At 44.9% G+C, this 14,163-nt stretch overlaps 1 protein-coding gene across 2 annotated transcripts in view; it reads left to right on the top strand.

Annotated features, from left to right (window-relative positions):
• The first annotated feature begins 1,976 nt into the window (after window positions 1-1,976).
• INTS4 (integrator complex subunit 4) overlaps window positions 1,977-14,163 on the top strand; it is a 36,808-nt gene continuing 24,621 nt past the window's right edge. Inside the window, exons 1-8 of one of the 2 annotated variants that reach the window (XM_081953260.1) lie at window positions 1,977-2,235; window positions 3,296-3,487; window positions 4,622-4,739; window positions 5,329-5,435; window positions 7,557-7,742; window positions 7,883-7,933; window positions 11,050-11,138; window positions 12,691-12,811. In XM_081953260.1, the coding sequence (XP_081809386.1) occupies window positions 2,044-2,235; window positions 3,296-3,487; window positions 4,622-4,739; window positions 5,329-5,435; window positions 7,557-7,742; window positions 7,883-7,933; window positions 11,050-11,138; window positions 12,691-12,811 (1,056 nt within the window). In that variant the 5' untranslated portion in view covers window positions 1,977-2,043. Of the gene's footprint in view, window positions 2,236-3,289; window positions 3,488-4,621; window positions 4,740-5,328; window positions 5,436-7,556; window positions 7,743-7,882; window positions 7,934-11,049; window positions 11,139-12,690; window positions 12,812-14,163 lie in introns of both variants that reach the window. The other variant, XM_081953259.1, reaches the window with a different exon arrangement.

Genomic DNA, 14,163 nt, shown 5'->3' with positions numbered 1-14,163 from the left:
GATGCTTGGCAACTGGCGTGTTTTTATGGAAATCTTTGGGGTTAGTTATGGTTGTAAGTTGAGGACTACCTGTGTAAACGTGGCAAGTTTAAATTGTCTGGACTTCAATGCCAGAATTCTGGGAGTTAAAAGTCCACACACCTTAAATGAGCCAAGGATGAAAAAGCCTGAATTATAAGGTAAATCCAACTACATGTCTTTTTTTAAAAAATAATAATTTTATTTTGATTCAAACAACATCTTCCACTAAACAGTGTGTCATTTGAGTACAAATATTTTGTGCACATATTTCATACAATAACAATTACAATTTACAGCCATATTTATTATTTCATCTATTCTTAATACTAATACTAATATATACCATACTTAATGCTATAATAATCCTCTTCCTAACTTATTTAACTTTGTCAAAACATTTTCGTTATTTCACTTCTTTGCTTTTTTCCCACTTTTCAAATTTAACCATTGATAAAATGATTCCCATATGTTATAATAATCAGATTGCAGGTCTTTATCAGCTGTCTTTGGAGTGGATTTTCAGGGAGGAAGTCAAGCTCATAGATAGATAGATGGATGGATAGATAGATAGATAGTTGATAGACAGGCCCAGGCAAATAGATAGATATAGATGTTAGATGATAGATAGATGGATGGATGGATGGATGGATGGATGGATGGATGGATAGATAGATAGTTGATAGACAGGCCCAGACAAATAGATAGATATAGATGTTAGATAATAGATAGATAGATAGATAGATAGATAGATAGATAGATAGATGGATGGATGGATGGATGATAAATAGATAGATAGATAGATAGATAGATAGATAGATAGATAGATAGATAGATAGATAGATGTTGGATGTTGTTGGATAGCTGTTGTTGGATGATGTTGGATAGCTATTTGTCTGAAATGGTATAGGGTTTCCTGCCTAGGCAGGGGGTTGGACTAGAAGACCTCCAAGGTCCCTTCCAACTCTACTATTGTATTGTATTATAGATATATGGATGGATAATAGACGGATGATAGTTGAAAGACAGACAGTCAGACAGTCAGACAGACGGATGATAATAAGGTGACCAACCGTCCTCCTTTAGGGAGGACAGTCCTTCTTTTGTAAGTTCTGTCCTCCCTCGAAAAGTGTCCTCCTACATGTCCTCCTTTTTGATATTTGAAGGCTAATCTGTTGCGCGTTATGTGGCGTATTTTATTAAACAGTTTTTAATGGTGTTTTTTTTACTTCATCGCAAGTATATTGAACAGATATTGAATCTTGTGTTGAATTTTTATCTAAAGAAATTCTAGACATTAAAATAGACGACAATAGTCTCTTTGAAGAAATTAGAAGACTGAATGTATATTTAAATTCTGAAAAATTAATACATTGGGAAAATCAACATGTTGACATTGATAAAAGATGGGTGGATATTTTCAGCCATTTCAAAAATGAACATATTCCATGTGAACATTTATTTATACTTGTTCAATTTACGTTGTGCTGCCCTGGAACTAATGCAGCAGTTGAAAGAATTTTTTTCAATTGCCAATGATTTTTCAACAAGTGAGAAATCGAGATTGAATGTTGATACTCTAGCTGCAGCACTTGCCGTTAAATTCAATATGAAGGATATTTCTTGTTCAGATATTTCCAATATATTGTTAGAAGATGATAAAAATATTAATTCAATGGAAAAGTACTCATTTAAATAATAATTAACAGGCACGTAAGCATAATTACAATATAAAATGTTGCAAATGTTTTATTATGCATATATCATATTTTAGTGTATTATTGTTGCAATGAATAAAATATTTCTTTTATTTACGATATATTTTTTCCAATTTATTTGTCCTCCTTTTCATTGTAAAAAAGTTGGTCACCTTATAATTGATAGACAGACAGGCCAATCTGCTCCAGCGAAAGGCCCCCTCTCGAAAAATCTCATCTGCGGTACTTCCATTGACTTCCGCCACTCCGACCCCGCAAATGGAAGGCTCTTGAAAGTTGCCCTTTGAAAACCTGAAGTCACGGCTAAATGAAAGGCGGGAGACGAGGAGCCTCTTTAGCGCGGGTGAGCGAGAGCGAGCGAAAGCTAGAGTGGCTACGGCGGCCGAGGAGGCCCTTGAGGACCCAAAAGGCGAAGCTGGGACGGTTCCCCAAGGCCCGGAGCATGGCGGCTCACCTGAAGAAGCGGGTCTACGAGGAGTTCAGCAAAGTGGTGGTCCAGGTAACCGACGAGGCTCCGGAGGAAGGAAGGAGGGCCCGGGGTCGGAGGGAGTTCGTGGAAAGAAGCCTGCCGAGCTGGACAGGGACCCGGGGCGGGGTGGGCTGCAATGCCTGCGTGTCTGGCTGTCTTCACACGACACGCGGAACCCGGGTTATCGAAACAGGCGGCGGCGCGTGGCACGGTCCAGGCACTCCGCGTACCAAGGAAACGGGCGGGTTCCCACGTTACACTTGACCCGGGTTGATTGGACCGTGTGGACGGCACCTGGGATGCTAGGGAGAAAGGAGACCCGCTTTTATATGATTTATATAAGATATTTAGCATATGTATTTTATTTTTCTTTTATGTGTTTTCATATACTTTTCATACTTTTCTTTTATATTCATGTATTTTTTGTGTTTTTCTTTTATATTTAGCATATGTATTTTATTTTTCTTTTATGTATTTTCATATACTTTTAATATTTTTCTTTTATATTCATGTATTTTTTATATTTTTCTTTTATATATTTTCATATACTTTCCGTATTTTTCTTTTATATATTTTCATATACTTTCCGTATTTTTCTTTTATATTTAGCATACATATATATTTTATTTTTCATTTATATATTTTCATATATTTTTCGTATTTTTCTTTTATATTTAGCATACATATATATTTTATTTTTCATTTATATATTTTCATATATTTTTCGTATTTTTCTTTTATATTTAGCATATGTATTTTATTTTTCTTTTATGTACTTTCATTTACTTTTCATATTTTTCTTTTATATTCATGTATTTTTTGTATTTTTCTTTTATATATTTTCATATACTTTCCGTATTTTTCTTTTATATTTAGCATACATATATATTTTATTTTTCATTTATATATTTTCATATATTTTTCAATGTTCGTGCAAGGAGGGTTGGGATGAATAAATTCCCAGGGCAGCACCAGGTTATCAGCTAGTATAATAACAAAGGAATAAAATAAAAAGATCTATAGACGTCCATGATACACAAAACAAAAATTGGACCCTAGTCTAAACTTCACTTTAATGTTTCAGCAACAGCAGCATGAAGAAATTTCGGCTAAAAAACTCCGGCTAACCAAACCCAGCAAGTCTGCCGCCCTTCATGTAGATCTTTGCAAGGCCACCTCGCCGGCCGATGCCTTGCAGTATCTGCTTCAGTTTGCCAGGAAACCAGTGGAGGCTGAAAGTGTGGAAGGCATTGTGCGAATCCTGCTGGAACATTATTACAAGGTAGGACAATGCTGTGCCCCACCAGCGGCCAACAGAGCTGGCAGCAGATTCAGACAGCAAGGAGGTTGGGGAGGAAGATGGGCCAGTCCTGGAGTCTGGGGAAGGCTCTAAGGAGGGCTCTGTGTCAGAGGCAGAGATGGGGCCAGGGCCCTATGCCAGTTATCAGCTGCCTTCGGAGTCAGACATCAGTGAGGCAGAAGAACAGCTGGAGCCTGTTCCCAGTGTGCGCATGCGCAGAGTTGCCAGATGAAGGGAACAGCTAAGGAACAGGGGTCGACTTGGGAGTAAGGCCACAGTGGATGATGAATGGCCCCTCCCAAAGGAAATAAAAGAGGAGCGAAAGGGGAGTGGAGTTTGCAGGAGGCCATGTGTTCGCTTCTCTCTAAGACTCCTTGCCAAGCTTTGCAGCTCTCCAAGCCAGATAAGAGCATGAAACTCCTGGTCCCGACAAAAAACTCTTTTATTAATTGACTGTGAATTCTGCTCCTTCACATCCAGCAAAGTCTTTCAAGGGAGGATTTACAGTCACAGACCTTAGCTGGCTTGGAGAGCTGCCAGGCCGATCTCTGCAAAACGTGGCAAGGAATCTTGGAGAGTCACGAACCAATGAAGGGAACTAATGGACTCCTGCAAACTCCACTCCCCTTTGGCTCCTCTTTGATTTCCTCTGGGAGGGGCCATTCATCATCCACCTTACTCCCAAGTTGACTCCCTTCATCTGGCAACTCTGCGCATGCGCACACTGGGAACAGGCTCCAGCTGTTCTTCTGCCCCACTGATGTCTGACTCCGAAGGCAGCTAATAACTGTCGGACGTCCCTGGCCCCTTCTCTGCCTCCAACACAGAGCCCTCATCAGAGCCTTTCCCAGACTCCAGGACCGGCCCAGGTTCCTCCCCAACCTCCTTGCTGTCCGAATCTGGCCACCACAGTTAAGCAATGAGAGCGATGCATCTTGTGACCGTCTCCAATTTTATGACCTTTTTTGGCACAGTCATTCAGTGAATTATATGGCCATTTAATGAATCGCACATTGATAAGCAAATCATGCAGCTCTCTGTTGACTTTGCTTGTTGGAAGCCAGCTGGGACGGTTGCAGACAAGACGATGTTTAGACACCCTTCTCTTATCCACAGGAAACCGATCCCTCCGTGAGATTGAAAATTGCTTCCTTGCTGGGCTTCTTGTCAAAAACCTCTGGTTTTTCTCCTGACTCCGTTCTGGATGATGTCATTAACACCCTCCAGGTTGAAAGTAAGTCGTCTCCCCCCAGCCAAGAAATGTACGGAATTGTGGAGCTCTCGCCTCACAATCACAATTTAATTGCCGTATTTTTCAGAGTATAAGACGCACCTTTCCCCCCCCCAAAAAGAGGGTGAAAATCTGGGTGCGTCTTATACACCGAATACAGCATTTTTGGCCTCCCAAAACCCCGCCCCCTTGACCAAAATGGATGTGCAGAGGCTTTGGGAGGCCTGCAAAGTGCTCCTGGGGGCTGGGGAGGGCACAAACGAGCAAAAAATGGGCCATTTTTTGCTCGTTTTTGCCCTCCCCAGCCCACAGGAGCACTTTGCAGGCCTCTCAAACTCTCTGCATGAGCCTTTTTCACAAAAAAATGAGGCATGCAGACAGTTTGGGAGGTTTGCAGAGTGCAAAAACTTTTTTTGTTTTAATTTACCTCTTCAAAATCTTGGTGCGTCTTATACTCCGAAAAACACGGTACTCAACTAGGTGACATCATCAGTCTGGAGTTTGCTCTCTGTTTTAGACAGGAGCTGGCCCTTTTCCTACAAGATGGTCGTTGCATTGTAAATAGAAGTGGGGCTTTTGGCTTGTTTTCCAGAATCCCACCAAGTTCTGGCTCAGCTTTTGGATACCTTGCTGGTGATAGGGAAGAAACTTCAAGAGTACCCTGCAGTGCGAGGACATCTCGTAGACGTGGCTTGCAAGGTAATTAAGAACGGTCAGCCGGTGAAAGAACTCGGGTTCTTTTAACTTGTTTAATTGCACATATCCAGCCTTGGCAACTTTAAGAGTCAGGTTCTACATTTAGGCAAGAAAAACGAAATGCACAGGTACAGTATAGGTGGTACCTGGCTCAATAGTAGTAACTGTGAATGGGATCTTGGAGTCCTAGTGGACAACCATTTAAATAGGAGCCAGCCGTGTGCAGCAGCTGCCAAATAAGCCAACACAGTTCTAGGCTGCATCAACAGAGGGATAGAATCAAGATCACGTGAAGGGTTAATACCACTTTATAAGGCCTTGGTAAGGCCACACTTGGAATATTTGCATTCAGTTTTGGTCGCCACAATGTAGAAAAGATGTGGAGACTCTAGAAAGAGTGCAGAGAAGAGCAACTAAGAGGATTAGGGGACTGGAGGCTAAAACATATGAAGAACAGTTGCAGGAACTGGGTATTTCTAGTTTAATGAAAAGAAGGACCAGGGGAGACATGATAGCAGTCTTCCAATATCTCAGGGGTTGCCACAAAGAAGAGGGAGTCACGCTATTCTCCAAGGCACCTGAGGGTAGAACAAGAAGCAATGGGTGGAAACTAATCAAGGAGAGAAGCAACCTAGAACTCAGGAGAAACTTCCTGACAGTTAGAACTATTAATCAGTGGAACAGATGTTTCCTCCAGAAGTTGTGAATGCCCCAACACTGGAAGTCTTTAAGAAGATGTGGATATCCATTTGTCTGAAACGGTATAGGGTTTCCTGCCTAGGCAGGGGGTTGGACTAGAAGACCTCCAAGGTCCCTTCCAACTCTACTATTGTATTATTGTATTGTATTATTGTATGTATTATAAGACACGAGGACCTCAACTCCCAGAATTCCTTCACCGACAATGCTGGCTCTGGAATTCTGGGAGTTGAAGTCCACAATAGCAATAGCCCTTAGATTTACATACCACTTTGCAGTGCTTTTACAGCCCCCTATAAGCGGTTTACAGAGTCAGCCTCTTGCCTCCCAACAATCTGGGTCCTCATTTTACTCACCTCGGAAGGACGGAAGGCTCAGTTAACTCTGAGCTGGTTAAGACCGAACTGTTGGCAGTGGGCAGAGTTAGCCTGCAATACTACATTCTAACCACTGTGCAGGAAGGAAGGAAGGGAGGGAGGAGGGAGGGAGGGAGGAAAGACGGAAGGAGAGAGAATAGGGGAAGAAGAAGGAAGGAAAGAAAGAAAAGAAGGAAGGAAGGAATAGCAATAGCCCTTAGACTTATATGCTGCTTCACAGTGCTTTCCAGCCCTCTCTAAGCGGTTTACAGAGTCAGCCTCTTACCCCCAACTATCTGGGTCCTCATTTGACCCACCTCGGAAGGACGGAAGGTTGAGTCAACCTGGAGCCCATCAGGATCAAACTTCCTCGCTGTGGGCAGAGTTAGCCTGCAGTACTGCATTATAAGCACTGCAACACCACTCCCTCCCTCCCTCCCTCCCTTCCTTCCCTCCCTCCCTCCCTTCCCTCCCTCCCTCCCTCCCTCCCTCCCTCCCTCCCTCCCTCCCTCCCTTCCCTCCCTCCCTCCCTCCCTCCCTTCCCTCCCTCCCTCCCTCCCTCCCTCCCTTCCCTCCCTCCCTCCCTCCCTCCTTCCCTCCCTCCCTCCCTCCCTCCCTCCCTCCCTCCTTCCCTCCCTCCCTCCCTCCCTCCCTCCCTTCCTTCCTTCCTTCCTTCCCTCCCTCCCTCCCTCCCTCCTTCCCTTCTTCCCTCCTTCCTTCCTTCCCAATAGTACTTAGACTTACATACCACTTCACAGTGCTTTTACAGTCCTCTCTAAGTGGTTTACAGAGTCAGCCTCTTGGCCCCCAACCATCTGGGTCCTCATTTCACCCACCTCAGAAGGACAGAAGGCTGAGTCAACCTTGAGCCTGGTGAGATTCAAATTGCCAAATTGCAGACAGCCGGCAGGCAGCAGAAGTAGCCTGCAGTACCGCAGTCTAACCACTGCACCACCACAACTAATACTAATCATCATCATCATTTTATTATTATTAATTGCATTTGTGGTCCCTCCGGAGACCGAGAAAGCAGAAAAACCATGCGGAAATCCTTTCTTTTGCTCCACAGCATCTGACGGATTCCTCGCACGGCGTAAGGAACAAATGCCTGCTCCTGATTGGCTGTCTGGGATCAGTGGAGAAAGGTGGCTCGAAGGAAGTGGAACGCCAGTCCCCCAAAGACGTCCAGAAGATCATCGGCGATCACTTTAATGACCAGGATCCACGAGTGAGGACGGCAGCTATCAAAGCCATGGTTAGTCTCCGTGACAAGAATGAGGATTTAGAATGAATGGTGGAAACGTAGCCCAAATCCTGTCATATTTTCATGTTATTTTGCAAAAGTTCCTTGAATTACTATAACAACAGTCTGGTGTATTTTTTTTTCTCCTATAGTTGCAGCTCCACGAAAGGGGTTTAAAGTTGCAGCAAGCCATTTATAACCAGGTAATGATTATGTCCTATATCATTATTTAGTAAGGGGCTCTAATATTTGATGAATGCAAGAGAAATATTGAGGGAATCTGTGTTGATTAGATTTTGGTCTAGTGCAGTGATGGCCAACCTATGACATGTGTGCCACGAGTGAGACGCGGAGCCATTTGTCAGGGCATGCGAGGCGCTGCCCTGTCAGCTGGCCAGCGCGCCTGCGTGCGCTGGCCAGCTGAGTTCAGCCTTTTTTAAAGCCATTTTTCGCCATCCCCAGGCTCCAGAGGCTTTATAGGAGCCTGGGGAGGGCGAAAAGAGCCTCCCCCGCCCCCCCTGAAGGCCCTCCGAAGGCTTCATGAGCTTCCCTGAAGCTTCCGGAGGGCAAAAAAACAGCCCTACGGGCAAAGCGGAAGTTCAGGAACGGACTTACGGTTTGCTCGGAGGGTTGTTTTGACTGCTCCGGAGGCTTCAGGGAAGCCTCCTGAAGGTCCCTCAAGCCTCCGGAGGGCTTCCCGGGGGCGGGGGAGGCTGTTTTCGCCCTCCCCATGCTCCTATAAAGCCTCTGGAGCCTGGGGAGGGCGAAAAAAGTATGCAGAAATGGGGGGGGGCGCACATGTAGTGCGCGCATGCGCACTGGGGGGGGTCACGCATTGCATTATGGGTGCGGCATGCCTACACAGGACCCCCCCTGCGCTCCCCCCACTTATGGAACGCGAGCCAAAAAAGGTTCGCCGTCGCTGGTCTAGTGCTTAAGGCACCAGGTTAGAAAGCAGGAGACGGTGAGTTCTAGTCCTGCCTTAGCCATGAAAGCCAGCTGGGGGAGTTCAGACTCTCAGTTCAATCCACCAAACAGGATTATTGTTTTTGGGGAAATACGAGGTGGAAGGAATGTTTGCCCCCTTGAGTCCAGGGGTGAAATGCTATCGGTTCGGGCCAGTTCACCCGCACCGGTAGTAAAAAAAAAAAATCCTTTGAAAAGTAAAAAAAAAATGTTTTCACATGTGGCACAGCTGATTCAAAACTTTTTAAAAACTTTTTAAAGCATTTTTAAACTAAATGACCACTAGATGGCAGCAAACGTTTTTCAGCTTAGACTTTTTCTGCAGCTTTAGCTCAGACCTATGGAAGGTGCCTATAGATAAAAGATGGATAAAAAGGATCTTTTTTCTTCAAAATAATGGTGATGATGATGATAATAAATAATAATAATAATAATGATAATAATAATAATCCCTGGGTGGGGCCCGGCTAGTAATCAACGCCAAATCTGGCGAAACAACTGGCTGCTGTGATACTATTGTAGAATAATAATAATAATAATAATAATAATAATAATAATAATAATAATAATAATAATTATAATAATAATAATAACAATAATAATAAAAACAATAATAATAACAACAGCAACAACAACAACAACAATAATAATAATGCAAGTCACTGGTATCTGGTAATGCATTTTTGAATGTTCCGTTGGCTGAGTTTCATGTTTAATGAAAAAAGTATATAATAATATAAACCTTTTAAATGTCCAGTTGACTGAGTTTCATGTTTAATGAATAAAAGAGATGATGATGATGATGATAATAATAATATTGGCTGTACTGAGAATTAGAATAGATTAAAGAGAAAATTAGAATTAGGGGGAATATGGTTATACATGATTTTGTAGAACGTATCTAATGTTAGAGGTTAAGATTAGATTTTGAAAAAGGATGATATTAGATACGCCTAAGAATAGTGTTATGACTATTGGAAGGGTGTAGTAAATATTGATTATATATAATAATACTAGAATATGACTATTAGAAGGATGTAGTAAATATTGATAATTGAAAAACGAAGTACGTGCTGATATTAATATACATAACAACACTAGACTATGTCCGTTTGATTAATATAATAATTTTTATTTGTATTAATATTGGTTTTGTACCAAAATAAATGATGCCCAGACACCACAATGTCCATGCAATGATATTGATGATATTGGTGCATGTTTAAAAATAAAAAAAAACTTTACTCAAAAAAGAAGAAGAGGTGTGTCTTTGATCACATTTGCACCTGCCATTTTGACTTGTTTGACCTTACCGAGGACAGCTTCCCCTTGTGGTAAGGCTTAAGGATCCACACGCTCAGGTTTGGCCCCTCTGATTTGGGATTGTAGTCCTTCAGCTGGGGGGTGGGTGGGTCCCCAAGCCCAGAGCTGTTCTGTTTGAGATTCTAACAAAATCAGCCTTAATGCTTCAGCTTGATTGTTTGGCTTGGGGCATGAATCACCTCTGCCTGCAGGTGTCTTTTTTCTTCAGATCAAATGATTCCTTTCAAGCTGCCACTTTTCAAATAGGTTAGGATTTTTCCCCCCTGCAGATAATTAAAGTGCAATTACTTCACAAATAATCCTAACCCAGCAATTAGATGAGCAATGCTCCAGTGGTGAATTCCAGCCAGTATGGCCCGGTACGGCCGTATCGGTAGTATTTATTTATTTATTTATTTTCAGTATTTCTAGACCGCCCCCTCTCCCCGAAGGGACTCGGGGCGGTGTACAGGTGTGTCATTAAAACGAATACAAAAGACGAATATCTTATACCCTTAAAAACGAATTAAACCTCATACATAAACCTCATAGTAGCCGGGAACAGCTGACAGCATACGGTACGGTGGCTTGTTTTGGCCTGCCCGCCCCGCGGTCTATACCAGTTTTTAAAGTAACCGGCCAATTTCATATGCGCCCACAGCGTGCGGCGCCTGCGCAAGTTCCTACAAGCAGCTGGTGCGTCTTATAGTCCGAAAAGTACGGTAAATTAGAGTTGTAAGTCGAGGACAACTTGCAAGACGGCTGTTCAGTGAATGTGGTTTCCCCATTGACCTTGCTTGTCAATAGGTCGCAAAAGGGGATCACGTGACCTCTGGACACTGCCACCGTCGTAAATATGAGTTGAACGTAAATCGCGCGAGCGTGGGGGTTGCTGCAAGGGCCATAAATGTGAAAAACGGTTTTGGGTCGCTATTTTCAGTGACGTCGTAACTTTGAACGGTCCCCAAACGAACTGTTGTAAGTCGAGGACTCCCCGCGAAGGGTGAAACGTCTGACCGCTAATAACCGCCTGGGGTATCTTCCGTTGCAGGCTTGCAAACTCTTAATGGATGATTACGAACAGGTCCGCAGCGTCGCGGTGCAGCTCACCTGGGTCCTCAGCCAGCTTTACGCGGAAAGGTACGTGGGAGGTGTAAGGTCGCTCCGAAGGAACGACCGTATTTTCCGGGGTATAAGACACACCAAGATTTTGAAGAGGTAAATTAAAAAAAAAAAAGTTTTTGCACTCTGCACGCCTCGCTTTTTCTGAAAAACGGGGCATGCAGAGAGTTTGAGAGGCCTCCAAAGTGCTCCTGCGGGCGGGAAACGAGCAAGAAAAGCGCCCGCTTTCTGCCAAAAAAATGGCTGTGCGGAGCCTTTAGGAGGCTTGTAGAGTGCTCCTGGGGGCTGGGGAGGGCGCAAAAATGAACAAAAACGGTCTGTTTTTTGCTCATTTCTGCCCTCCCCAGCCCCCAGGAGCACTCTGGAAGCCTCCTAAAGGCTCTGCATCGCCATTTTGGTGAAGGGGGCTTGGTTTTGGGAGGCAAAAAATGCTGTATTCAGTGTATAAGACGCACCCAGATTTTCAGCCTCTTTTTTGAGGGAAAAAGGTGTGTCTTATACTCTGAAAAATACGGTACTATAAGCAGGATTCAGAGAAGCCTTGGGGGATGGGGGGTGGGGGAGGGGAACTCTGGGAGTTGAAGTCCAGACATTGTTGACAGGTGAATTTTAGACTCCATTGGGATTGTATGTTGAGGACTCCCTCTACTCCTCGGCCTATGACTACGGTTGAGCCCAGGGTTTCTGCTGCTAGGCGAGGCATCTGCTAAGGGAGTTTTGCCCCGTTTTGCGACCTTCCCTGCCACCGTTGTTAAGCGAATCACTGCAGTTGTTAAGTTAGCAACCCGGTGGTTAAGTGACTCCAGCTTCCCCGTTGACTTGGCTTGTCGGAAGGCCGCCAAAGGGGATTGCAGGACTCCGGGACGCCGCAGCGGTCATAAATAGGAACCCAGTTGCCGAGTGTCTGAATTTTGATCACGTGACCATGGGGATACGGCAACGGTCATAAGTGTGAAAAACAGTCATGTCACTTTTTTTCAAGGTCGTAACTTTGAATGGTTATTAAAGGAACAGTTGTAAGTTCAGGACGATCCATAAAATCTCTTTTTTTTTCTCTCTCTCTCTCTCTCCCTTTCTCTAACTCTCCCTCCTTCCCTCCTCTCTCTCCCTCCTTCCTCCCTCCTTCTCCCTTTCCCTCTCCCTTCTTCCCTCCCTCTCCCTCCCTCTTTCTCCCTCCTTCCCTCCCCCCTCTCCCTCCCTCCCTTCCTCTCTCTTTCTTTTTCCCTCCTTCTCCCTTTCCTCCCTCTCTCCTTTCCTCCCCCTTCCCCCCTCCCTCTCTCCCTCCCTCTCCCACTTCTTTTCCCTTTCCCTCCTTCCCTCCCTCTCCCTCTCCTCTTTCTCCTCCCTCCCTCTCCATCCTCCCTCTCTCTCTATCCCTCTCTCCCTCCCCTTCCCCCTCTCCCTCCCTCCCTTCCTCTTTCTCTTTCCCTCCCTCTCCCTCTTTTTCCCTCTCTCCCTCATTTCCTCCCCCTCCCTCGCTCGCTCCCTCTCTCTTCCTCCTTCCCTCTCCCTCCCTTTCCCTCCTTGAATCCCTCTCCCTCTCTCCCTCTCTCTCTCTCTCTCTCTCTAGCATTGTCCCAATCCCATCTTCCCATGAAGAAATCCGGTTGGTCGACGATGCTTTTGGGAAGATCTGTCACATGGTCAGCGATGGCTCCTGGGTCGTGAGAGTCCAGGCTGCTAAGCTACTGGTAAGGAAGGGTCCTCCTCCTCCTCCTTTTTCCGTTGCCATGGTGATCCTCACTAATCTGCCAGCTGGTCCATGAAACTCAAGATGCTTAATTGTCCTCTCTCTTCCTGGTCGATCTGCCTTTGTTGTGCTGAGCTTCAGGCAGCCCCACCCTGAAAAGCTCAAAGGAGGGAAGGAAGGAAGTGGAAAAAAATGTTTCCTTCTTGAGTCACTTTTATTTATATGGGGGGAAACGGGTGTTTGGCCTACAGCAACATCCTGACTTGACCATAATAACAAAACAGAATTAACAGAGTTGGAAGGGACCTTGGAGGTCTTCTAGTCCAACCCCCTGCCTAGGCAGGAAACCCTACACCACTTCAAACAGATGGCTATCCAACATCTTCTTAAAGACTTCCAGTGTTGGGGCATTCACAACTTCTGGAGGCAACTTCTGTCCCACTGATTAATTGTTCTCACTGTCGGGAAATTTCTCCTCAGTTCTAAGTTGCTTCTCTCCTGGATTAGTTTCCACCCATTGCTTCTTGTTCTGCCCTCAGGTGCCTTGGAGAATAGCTTGACTCCCTCTTCTTTGTGGCAACCCCTGAGATATTGGAACACAGCTATCATGTCTCCCCTAGTCCTTCTTTTCATCAGACTAGACCAGGGGTGAAATTTAGCAGGTTCTGACAGTTCTGGAGAACTGGTAGCAGAAATTTTGAGTAGTTTGGAGAACCGGCAAATACCACCTCTGGCTGGCCCCAGAGTGGAGTGGTAATGGGGATTTTGCAGTATCCTTCCCCTGGAGTGCGTAGGGAATGAAGATTTTGCAGCATCCTTTCCCTGGAGTGTGAAGGGAATGGAGATTTTGCAGCATCCTTTCCCTGGAGTGGGGAGGGAATGGAGATTTTGCAGTATCCTTTCCCTGGAGAGTGAAGGGAATGAAGATTTTGCAGCATCCTTTCCCTGGAGTGGGGAGGGAATGGAGATTTTGCAGTATCCTTTCCCTGGAGTGTGAAGGGAATGGAGATTTTGCAGTATCCTTCCCCTGGAGTGGGGAGGGAATGGAGATTTTGCAGTATCCTTTCCCTGGAGTGTGAAGGGAATGGAGATTTTGCAGTATCCTTCCCCTGGAGTGCGTAGGGAATGAGGATTTTGCAGCATCCTTTCCCTGGAGTAGGGAGGGACTGAGAATTTTGCGGCATCCTTTCCCTGGAGTAGGGAGGGACTGAGGATTTTGCAGCATCCTTTCCCTGGAGTAGGGAGGGACTGAGGATTTTGCAGCATCCTTTCCCTGGAGTAGGAAGGGACTGAGGATTTTGCAGTATCCTTCCCCTGGAGTGTGAAGGGAATGAAGATTTTGCAGCATCCTTT

This window comes from Natrix helvetica (genome assembly GCF_964273705.1).
Source record: "Natrix helvetica genome assembly, chromosome: 4".
NCBI classification, from domain to species: Eukaryota; Metazoa; Chordata; class Lepidosauria; order Squamata; family Natricidae; genus Natrix; species Natrix helvetica.
Note: the sequence above shows the minus strand (reverse complement) of the source record. Positions and strands in the feature narration are given on the sequence as shown.